General features: G+C 44.4%; 2 protein-coding genes across 6 annotated transcripts in view; both read left to right on the forward strand.

The window, feature by feature from the left end:
- Nucleotides 1-3,551, forward strand: part of USP54 (ubiquitin specific peptidase 54) — an 89,882-nt gene extending 86,331 nt beyond the window's left edge. Inside the window, exons 22-23 of the mRNA XM_021715660.1 lie at nucleotides 583-769; nucleotides 2,218-3,551. Of these exons, the coding sequence (XP_021571335.1) occupies nucleotides 583-769; nucleotides 2,218-2,777 (747 nt within the window). The 3' untranslated portion in view covers nucleotides 2,778-3,551. The remainder of the gene's footprint in view (nucleotides 1-582; nucleotides 770-2,217) is intronic.
- Nucleotides 3,552-5,055: 1,504 nt separating this feature from the next.
- Nucleotides 5,056-11,236, forward strand: part of PPP3CB (protein phosphatase 3 catalytic subunit beta) — a 63,421-nt gene continuing 57,240 nt past the window's right edge. For all 5 annotated transcript variants that reach the window (XM_008064273.2, XM_008064275.2, XM_008064276.1 and 2 more), the window contains exon 1: nucleotides 5,056-5,275. In XM_008064273.2, the coding sequence (XP_008062464.1) occupies nucleotides 5,191-5,275 (85 nt within the window). In that variant the 5' untranslated portion in view covers nucleotides 5,056-5,190. The remainder of the gene's footprint in view (nucleotides 5,276-11,236) is intronic.

The following is an 11,236-nucleotide window of genomic DNA, read 5'->3' on the forward strand; positions in this document are numbered from 1 at the left end:
ACTCCAGTCTGGGCAACAGAGTGAGACTCCAACCCAAAAAAAAAAAGAAAGAAAGAAAGTGGGGAACTGAGTATAGAACTGGACACAAACATTAGTCAATGACTTGAAAGGTTAAAAAAAAAAGAAAAAAGCTGTGGAATGTAGTAGTGACAGGAGAGAATATGGAGAATTCTTGATTCTACATTCACTTAAGCATATATATTTTAGTTTCCAATACTTACATTAAGTATAGACTTTTTTTCTCAATATCTTAGGCTTTCTGAATTTCTTTCATTTCTTCATTTAAAAATTTCGATCTCAGTTTCTTTAGTTCTGTTAGCATTAAGGAGTTTGCTAAAGACTGGAATGGTAGGGTTGGGAAAGTGAGGGACAGAAGACTGGTAAGGGAAAGAGGATCTGAAGTTTGATGTTTCCTAGAGGGAGAATGACTGAGTAAATTGGATACCTCTCCAGAACAAGGCATATTTGTACTCTAGTTTCCTCCATTTCCCTCTGCTTGCCTCCGTGTTTACCCAACCACATCCTGCTTTGTGTTAATCCTCATCTATGTTTTGTTTTTTTTTTGTCTTGTCTCATTATAAGGATTCATCAAACGTGAGGAAAAAGCCTTTGGAAACCGGGCACCGTTGTTCCAGCTCCTCTTCCCTCCCTGTCATCCATGACCCTCCTGTATTTCTCCTTGGTACCCAACTCTACCCTTCCCAAACACAGCTCCTGTCCCCAGATGTCCTGATGCCCAGCGTGGCAGGGGAGCCCCATAGACCCCCAGGTAACTCCTCCAAATCTAATACTGTATGCCATAATGTGGTATCTATCCAGGGGCCCCTAAGGATCAAATCAATATACTTATTAGTGAGGGAGACGGGTATCCTAAGATGGGATGGTATAAGAATATAAATTACTGCCTTAAGGTCATGCATTAATCTAGATGAATTGTGATTGAATCATTTCTTGAGGACCATGGTTCTTAGACCAAGGGTCTAGACCAAAACCCCTAGATCTGTCTACCCACGAGTATGAACTGCTTCAGTCATGATAGAATAAGCTTTTAAGTGACAAAGAAAAGTTAATACCCAGTCTTTGGGATCCCTCCCAAACAGAAAGTGTCATCTCTATCAGCTAGTTTTCTCTCCAACTGAATAGCTGAGGGTTGGTCTAGGAGGACAAGGAAAGACTTGGAAAGACCCTTTACATGGAGTACTCATGCCATATGTACAGACCAAGACAATCCTGAGGAAGGTGGACAGCATCGTTCTGGCTTTCTTTGACCCCCACATCAAGATGTTTTCTTTTTTTCCTTATGGCTGGATGTACAGCTTGAGGCAGTAGATCTTAATTGGGAAGGAGGAGGTGTACTACTGGCATCTACTGGGTAGAGGCCAGAGATACTGATAAACATCACACAATGCACAGGACAATCTCTCCCCACCCCCCCCAAAAGAATTATCAGCCCAAGATACCAATAGTACCGAGGATGAATAAATGTATAGAATAGGCATTCCACATTGTGTATATGGGAGGAGTGGTGTGAACAAAAGCAGAGACTGAACAAAAATGTAAACAGAGGCAGCTTAACTGGAGTGAAGACACCATTTTAAGGAAAAGCTGAGGCCAGGTGTGGTAGCTTATGTCTGTAATCCCAGCACTTTGGGAGGCTGAGGTGAGTAGATTGCTTGAGCTCAGGAGTTCGAGACCAGCCTGGGCAACATAGCAAAACCTTGTCTCTACAAAAAAAAATTTTTTTTTAATTGTGGTGCATGCCTATAGTCTCAGCTACTTGGGGTGCTGAAGCAGAGGGATTGCTGGAGCCCAGGAGATCTAGCCTGGGTGTCAGAGTGAGACCCAACTCAAAAAAAAAAAAAAAAAAAAAAAAGGAAAAGAAAAACTGAGGTTTTAGCGTGGTGGCTTTAGGAGTAGAGTTGTCACAACAAGAGTATACATTTGCTTTATTAGGGAGCTATTTGTGTGTGTGTGTGTGTGTGTGTGTGTGTGTGTGTGTGTGTGTGGTTGGAGGAGAGATTATAATAGAACAAGGTAGAAGTATGGGACTTGATTTTGATATATATTAAGAATTTTTAAAAAAGAAATCAAAAGCACAACTAAGTCTCTACTTTTCCTTGTGTGTATGCTTTTGGAGGAATGGGGAGTTGGCCACTCTGGGAAGGAGAATGGTTTTTCTGAAGATGCTCAGTCTTTGGGTTTCTTTTCTTTCCCCAGGAACTTCGAGGAATGTCCAGCAGTTTCTGGCTATGTGTGACAGGGGTGAAACTTCCCAAGGGGTCAAGTACACAGGAAGGACTTTGAACTACCTGAGTCTCCCCCATCGCTCAAGAACAGATGCCTCCTGGGGACACTGGTCAGACACCAACCAGCATACTGGGACCAGATTCCTGACTTCTCCAGGATGTAATCCTCAGCTAACCCACACTGCCACACCACCAGAAAGAAGCCAGGGCCTTCAGGTTCCTCATGCTCAGTCCTGGGGGGATCTTTTCCACTTACACTCCCACCCTCCCATTGTTCACCCTGTGTCCCCACCATCCAGCAGCCTTTATGTACCCCTGAGATCAGCTTGGAATTCGGGTCCTGTTCCAGGATCCCGAACCCCTGGTCCTCGAAGAGTAGATATGCCCCCAGATGACGACTGGAGGCAAAACAGTTATGCCTCCCAATCTGGACACAGAAGGACAGCAAGAGAAGGGTTTCTGTTTGCCTTAGCAGACGCTCCTGGAAAAGAGCAGATTAGAACTAGAATCCTGCAGCACAGCCGGTGGTAAGGGTCACCCCTTTCCTTTCCTGGAGGTACTCCTTTTTCTGTAAAACTGTACTATGGCAGAGTTGGTACCCTGCATCCCTGCCATGGTAGTGTTACTTTCATCTCAATACAGAATTGGCAGTTTCTCCTAGGCGTGCCAGGAACCTCTAAAGAGACCTGGCTCTTTGGGAGGGGATATTTGAAATTCCAACTCCCATTCTCCTAGCAAAATGAAGCAGCTGCTGTTTAAGGGCTTTATTTGAGCCACTCTAAAGATGAATCCATGATATTACTCTGGACACTAGCCATTCTCTAGGATCTTAAGGTCGCCCTTTTATTCCTGGATGCTTTATGCCTTCACCTCCACCTGAGCCCTCATCCTCTGTTCCCCCACTATATTATCAACTTCTACTCTTTGTTTTATCCACCTATCCCTATTACCTGGCCCTCTGTGTTCCCCATCTCCCACTCTTATGGGAACATGTAGCCCTGTGGTCATGGTTTTGACTACATCATCAGGGCAGCCCACCTACCCAGGTATTATGGCCTGTCAGCTTTCCCTGTGCCCCCAAACCTTAGGCCTAAAATGTGGAGCTGCCAACATAACATTTGCCCTTCCGAACAGATGGATTTAGGCAGACTAACACACCCTCCTGTCCTCAGCAGCAGAGCCATTACTGCCACTTGCTCAATCACCATTGTAAACCCTCAGAGTCAGCTGAACTATTTTAGGGCCAAACATACTGTTTTTGTAAAGTATTTTTCATTAATAAATCTATAAGATAGTTCTATTTAATCCCTTGTCATTCTTCCCTTTTGTATGCACTCGCTTTTTTGGTGTTGGGGTGGGAGGCCAGGATAAATAAATATGTGAAGCCAAAGAGGAGGTGAAGGGTATACACTCAAGGCGGGAGTGAGTGGGCCCTAAGACAGAGTACCTTTCCTTATTACTGCTGCTAGCATGTTTCCTATCCCTTTCCTGCTAGAGATACTCAATACTCAATACATTATATACTTCCTTCCTCCCCTTCTTAGGGAGATTTTCTGGGATTCAAACTCCTCTTCCAGACTCACTCCTGATCCATGTACTCTTGATATGCCCTCCCTCTACCGAATAGATTTATGATGTGCCTCCTGTATCCCTTTCTTGCTCTCCCCAGGGCTGCCCCTCTTCTTCCCTTTTCCTGTAGCATTATGGCACTTGCGTACTGGAAAGACCCATTTTCACCCCTGTCTCACTCCTGAGTCCCTTCCCTCTAAAATATATTTTTTAAAAAAACCATTGTTGGCCTTTCCCTTCTTTAACATCAGGTCTCAGGATTATTGAAACTAACATAAAGAAATGGTAGAAAGTTACTCTTTGAGACCTTAGGACTACTACTTACCTAATTAGCACCAACCATTTTGAACAGATTCCCATCATCTGTATTATTGAGCAGGAGGATGGGGCTAGAAGTTCTTGTTATATCCCATGTGGATCCTATGCCATGGATACATCGATCTTAGCGGATATGCCGGTCCTTGTGCACGATTCAACAAGACTCCTGGTGTCACACACTCTGCTAATCATTTTGACTGGAAGTCAGTCAATTTTTGTCCCTCTGCCTCCTTCCCCGTGAACGTCAGTCACCTTGGTCTCTACAAAGCTTCCCATAAGTCACCTAGGCTCAGATTCCATGCATGTACAGAAATAAGGAACTAATTTTCAATTCCCTATTTACTCCTCTGCCTGACAAATCTATGTTCTGAATGAATTAAGAAGGAGACCGTGTCCTTTTCAGGGGTAAATTCTTCAGATTCTTTGACTACATCTTGGTGTCATCCCCTCTTGACCTCATCTGTTTTGAATTCTTAAACGTTGGAGTCTAAACTCCTCCAGCTCCATTTCTATTTTGTGCCGTCCGACTCTTGACATTTCCAGACTCTAAACACAAGGGCTAGAATTCTCTTTCAAACTCCATTTTGAATGGCCACTTCTCCGCTCTACAACCTACAGTGCTCTATTCTTTTGTTCCCTGCCGACTTGAGTACTCAGAACGGTTACACATTTGTTTCTCTATTATAGGAGGTTCTGAGGTTTGGTGCACATCTCATTCTGTTGGGAGCGCGATGAGAGCCGGTGTGTTTCCTCGCACTCATTCATCGCGACAACTAGCGGTAGACTGCCCCCTCCCCTCTTGTTTCTGCCTTCAAATAATTTTAACCTGATCCCTTGGCCTCGTCCTGTTTCTCTTCCAGCCTCAGTAATTTTGCCCAAGTCCCTAGAGCCTGCCCCGCCCCCGCCCCCGCACACGCAGTGCATGCCGGTCTTAGCCCCTCTGTAGGGAAAGAGGGTCCGCCATGTTCCCCGGCGGCGCCGCCGCTTGGCTCTGATAGCCGCCGCCCCCGCCCCCAACCCCGCCCGGCCCAGCGCCTTGCCGAGCCCCGGGTCCAGCATGGCCGCCCCGGAGCCGGCCCGGGCTGCACCGCCCCCGCCCCCGCCCCCGCCGCCCCCTCCCGGGGCTGACCGCGTCGTCAAAGGTGAGAGGTGGACGAAGCCTTGGGGGCCTGGCTGGAGGAGCTGTGTGTGAGGGCGGGCGGGAGAGCGTCCCCCGGGAGCGGGCCCGGAAGGGCGGGCGAGTGACTGGCTGCCTCCCTTGGGGAGTGGCCCCTGGGCGGGCCCCTGCTGGGCTGGGCTGAGTCGGTGGTGGCGGCGGCTCCGTGGTCTCAAGCTTGCCTTCAGGCCGTGACTGGGTTTGCTCGCGGGGCTTCCTAGTCCAGGGGGTGAGGCTACTAACTGCAGTCAGCCCTTTTTTCCCTACTCGGCCTGTCAAAGCGGCGCAGGGGCCGCGATTACCTTCTTACTCCGCGACAGCTGCCCTGCTGGCTTGCTGGGGCAAACCGAGGGGCTCGGAGACCTTCAGCCACGCGGGGCTGGGAGATGAGCAGCCGGGAATCGCTTCGGCTTTGGCCCACGCCTGCTCCCCAGTGACAGCCGTTCGCCCTATCCGTGCCTAACTAGCGCCTGCCGCAGGGGATCTCGCTCGGCCCTCGGGTGCCACCCCGCGCGGAAATTGGAATTGGACCAGGGTGAAGGGTCGAGGCAGGGCTTGGGAGTTCTGGCTTTAGAGTGCACGATAGGAGAAAAAGCAGCATAAAAGAACAAGAAAATCCTCTTGGATAGGGAGAAGTATTTACTTAGAAAACCATCAACACTGGTCAAACGGGGCTACCCTTCCCCTGCAGCACACACCTACACGCTCGCCCTAGAAGAAACAGTTAAGTGTTTCTCAGCCAGGGTGGAATTTAGGGATGTTTACCTACAACAGGTCTGCGGATTAATTTAAAATAGAGAGATTGAGGCTAACATGATAGTTGGCTTAAGAGTCCAAGCTGTTTGAGAGAGCCTATCAACTTCAAGCATGGCTGTGGGGGTGAAGAACAGAATTTGAAATGATTTTTTTCTTTATCAAATAGCTTGGTTGATAAGTGGAAATAGTTGTAGAATAAACTTATTTGTATTACACTTGTTTTTAAAAATATAGATACTCTTTTAAACTCAGCTTTTCACACATACTGGCACAGTGTTTAAACACTGTCAGCCTGGTTTTTGAAATCTGATTCCATGTTTCCATTAAAATATATAAAAATAAGAAAACCTTTTTTATTTGTATGTGTGTGTTTTTTAATGTAAAAATTTCGATCTGAGCCTCCTTTGATTTTTTAAAGAATAACACTGATTTATTTGCACCTAGGCATATATGAGTTATTATTATTACTTTTTGAGTTGGAGTCTCACTCGTCGCCCAGACTGGAGTGCGGTGACACGCTCCCGGCCACCGCAGCCTCAACCTGCTGGGCTCTGGCGATCCTTCCGCCTCAGCTTTCCAAGTAGCTGGAACTACAGGCGCACGCTACAACGCCCGGCTAATTTTTGATTTATTGTAGAGATAAGGTCTAGCCAAGTTGCCCAGGCGGGTCTTGAACCCGCGGACACTCAGGCAGTTCACTCACCTCAGCCTCCCAAGGTGCGGGATTACAGGCTGAGCCACCGAGCCGGGCTATATGGATTATTTTTGAAGTTAGTATTATATAGTTGGGCTAGATATTGGAAATAAAGACTTTATGGAATCCTTGTACGGAGTAATATTTTTTAAAAGAGAAAAAAATTGGTAGTTTAAGCATTCATTCTATCAAGAAATCCTGGAGTTTTATGGAGTGGGAACAGGGGAAATTGGCTGCCTCTTCATTTTCTGACTGCGTTTCTGTGTTGTGTCTTCATTTTCCTGGGCACTTTTCACCCAATTGTTAGATGGAATAACCAGTCACATTCCTGAACAATGAGTTTATGCTATCCTTATGCTTGTGAATCTTTAGTTTCTTGATATATACCGAGGATGCCAAAAAAATGTATATACGTTTTAAGAAAGGATAAGACTATTAAAATTGTAATACTTAATATATACCAATAACAAAAGATGAATACAAGACATGTTTGACTTCTGCAATTACACATTGCTATGGTAATTCAATTTAGACTTCAGAAAGATATAAATAACATAGATAACATCGCTTAAAATGTGTACACATTTTTTGGCACGCTAGGTATATATCAATTTTTTTTGCACTGCTTTAATGCAGTAAAAATCAGATTCCAGGCATAAGCTAGATTAGGGATGAGTTATGCGTCAAAGACATAGTCATTTGCTGTTTATTGGTATGAAATAAAAGCCATTTGTTTTAGGTAAGTGGGAAAAGAGCTAGCTTGTTGGTATAGAAACTTATAGTTAAATAAAACTCGTGGTTATTATATCTCATGTGCTTAGTTTCCTCTGCATTGAGACAACTTTCATTTCTTTATGGAATTTGTTAGCCAGTTGGAATGCCTGATATGGATCACATATTTAAAAATGGTGTGTAACAGACTAGTTTGCACTGCTCATGGAAGCTCGTGCAGTTGCTGGGCAATTCACCTTTCATACTGATCCAGAAATCCACTTTTAAATTTAATCTTTAGAATTCTTTCTTGCCTTCTACATTCAATAATTGTACCATAATGTTACATTTAATGATAAAGAACACTGGTTGCCTGAAGATAAATGACCGCTGTGCTAATTCAAGTTAAGTTTAACTTTTAAAATCCAGATTTAAGTACAGGATGTGGTGTTAGTTTTATATCCATACCATTTCATAGTAATAGTATCATGGAGAACGTCCATTGGCATTGAATGCAGGTATCTGGTATTCCCTGGGACTTCTTATTGTCTCTAAATTTTATTTTCTATGCTTCTAGTCAGAAAGCCTACATTTTATGGTCATGTAGGTTTTTTTGTTTGTTTTTGAGTTGGAGTCTCATTCTGTCGCCCAGACTGGAGTGCAGTGGCCGCTCCTGGCCACTGCAGCCTCGATCTGCTGGGCTCCGGCGATCCTTCTACCTCAGCCTTCCAAGTAGCTGGAACTACAGGTGCGCGCTACCACACCCGGCTAATTTTTTGATTTATTGTAGAGATGAGGTCTCGCCAAGTTGCCCAGGCGGGTTTCGAACACGCGGGCTCAGGCAATCCATTCACCTCAGCCTCCCAAAGTACGGGATTACAGGCTGAGCCACCGAGCCCGGCTTGGTCATGTAGTTTTTTAAGGGCATGTAGGCCTTTCTGTGTTTCATATCAGGTGCCTGAAATTCACTTTTTGTGAAGTTTTGAGCTTGGAATACTGTAGGTGATTCATGTATACATGTGATGAACTTGTCACTAAAAATATTAGTGATAATTCTGCATCACTGATTATGGGTGATGAAATTTCTTGGTTAAATTCAGTTCTGAGCCTACTCCAGCTGTTGGTTCAGGTCACATTCTTCCTCTGTTTGAAAGTTGATGCAGCCTACATGATTTAACTATATTCTGTTAAGCATTCTTCTGTTCTTTAGCTAAGATGGAAATAAGAAAATTGAAACAAACTAGGAAAAACATCTAAGCGTATCTGCATATGTGCCTTACTTTCATATCAGCAAAATTGGTGTGGTAATTAAAGCATAAAACCCTGAGTTTATGCATATTTCCTCCCCTCCAAAAAAATTTACTTGACCTGTATTATCCACATACTTCCCTTTTTTGCTCAGATACTTTAAAAATGCACTCTTTGCTGTAGATACTAGGCTCTAGATTTGTAAAGCTGGATTGTCTCTTGAGATGATAAAATCTGTTAATCTTTTTTTTTTTTCGTCACTCTGTTGCCCAGGCTGGAGTGCAGTGTCACGCTCATGGCCACCACGACCTCAATCTGCTGGGCTCAGATAATCCTTCTGCCTCAGCTTTCCAAGTAGCTGGAGCTACAGGGGTGCACTACCATGCCTGGCTTATTTTTTGATTTATTGTAGAGACGAGGTCTTGCCAAGTTGCCCAGGCTGGTCTTGAACTCCTGAGCTCAGACAGTCCTCTCGCCTTGGCCTCCCAAAGTGCTGGTATTACAGGCTTGAGCCACTGCACCCAGTCAAGTCTGTTAATCTTGATCGAAAAATTCACCTTTATCACTTAGACAGCATTGCCAGTATTGTTTATATGTTCATTTCGGTACCTACAATGTGACTCTTTTGTGTGTGTGTGTGTGTGTATGTGTGTTGGAGCCTCACTCTGTCACCCAGTCTGTAGTGGTACGCTCATGGCCACTGCAGCCTAGACCTGCTGGGTTCAGGTGATCCTTCCACCTCAGCCTTCCAAGTAGCTGGAACTATAGGCATGCACCACCATGCCCAGCTAATTTTTTTGATTTATTGTAGAGACGAGGTTTTGCCAAGATGCCAAGGCTGGTCTTGAACCTCTGGGCTCAGGCAGTCCTCTCACTTCTGCTTCCCAAATTGCTGGAATTACAGGCATGAGCCACCACACCTGTGCCTCATTTTCTCAACGTTTTTTTCTTTATTTCTTAGTTTATAGTAACCTTAAATTGTCAGACTTTCAGATTGAAACAAAATGCTGAGTGTATGTGTTTTAATTCTTTTTTTTTTTTTGAGTTACATGTCACTCTGTCACCCAGGCTGGAGTGCAGTGGTATGCTGGCATGCTTACGGCCACTCAGCCTCGACCTGCTGTGCTCAGGCAGTCCCTCTGCCTCAGCCTTCCAAGTAGCTGGAACTGCAGGTGTGCGCTACCACACCTGGCTATGTGTTTTAAATCTTTTAAGCACAAGTATTTCTGATGGGCAGTTTTATGCTTCATTTAGGTTGTATTGCCAACTGCCCTGCATATAAATTTGAGGTCATTTGGCTGAAGTGTTTTTTAGCACCTTTGCTTTATTAGGATTGCTTATTTTCATTACAGATTTTCAGATGACCCACATAGATCTTGGGTTCACATAACTACTTCAGTGTTTCTTGGTAGTTCTATTTCATTGTATCTTAAAGCATCTTAAATTTTTTTTTTTTTTTTTTTTTTGAGTTGGAGTCTCACTTTGTCGCCCAGACTGGAGTGCGGTGGAGTGTGCCATTGCACTCCAGTCTGGGTGACAGAGTGAGACTCCAACTCAAAAAAAGAAAAAAAAAAAAGGAATGATACGTTAGGTCAGCGACAGATCATGAGTATCTTGATCACAACAAGGAGAAGTTGGCACTTTAATAAGTGGTGGCAAGTTAACTGAAAACAGAATATGACCATGGCAGTAGTCATTTACAAAAAATTACTATGGTGAAACGGACTGAAGGAAGACAAGAGGTTGAGAGAGCTTATAAAGACATCAAAAGTCAAATAGAGAAATAATGCCATTAAGAATGGAGAGTAGGGAGAACCAAAAGAAAAACAGAAGTAGAATCAGTGAGACTTAACAAGATTGTATGTTTAAGGGGAGGGATTAGTTGAAGATGACTTGAATGTTTTAAGTCGATTAAAGATGGTATTATTAACACATTCCAATGAGAAAACTCTTGTTTTACAACAACCTTTCAGTCTGGTTATTGCTGCTTTTTATCTTCATTGGAATCTCTAGGCCTTTGACCATGACATTTTCTTTCTTTCTTTTTTTTTTTTTTTTTTTGAGTTGGCGTCTCACTCTGTCGCCCAGATTGGAGTGCAGTGGCCGCTCCCGGCCACCGCAGCCTCGACCTGCTGGGCTTCGGCAATCCTTCCGCCTGAGCCTTCCAAGTAGCTGGAACTACAGGCGCACGCTACCACGCCCGGCTGATTTTTGATTTACTGTAGAGATGAGGTCTCGCCAAGTTTCCCAGGTGGGTCTCGAACCCACGGGCTCAGGCAATCCACTCACCTCAGCCTCCCAAAGGCGCGGAATTACAGGCTGAGCCACCGAGCCCGGCTAGCATCTTAAATTTTAATTTTTGTTTACAAAGTCTGTTTTTGGACTTATCTATATAAAAGATAACTCCTGAAATTTATTTTGCTTTCCACCCCCATTAAACTGTTAACCATACTAAAATAAATCTTCATCACCATGTGTCCTAGGGAAGCAGAGGAACAGAGAAGTGTGTGTGTGTGTGTGTGTGTGTGTGTGTGTGTG

This window comes from Carlito syrichta, unplaced genomic scaffold (assembly GCF_000164805.1).
Source record: "Carlito syrichta isolate Samal-C Ts95f unplaced genomic scaffold, Tarsius_syrichta-2.0.1 Scaffold307258, whole genome shotgun sequence".
Classification (NCBI taxonomy): Eukaryota; Metazoa; Chordata; class Mammalia; order Primates; family Tarsiidae; genus Carlito; species Carlito syrichta.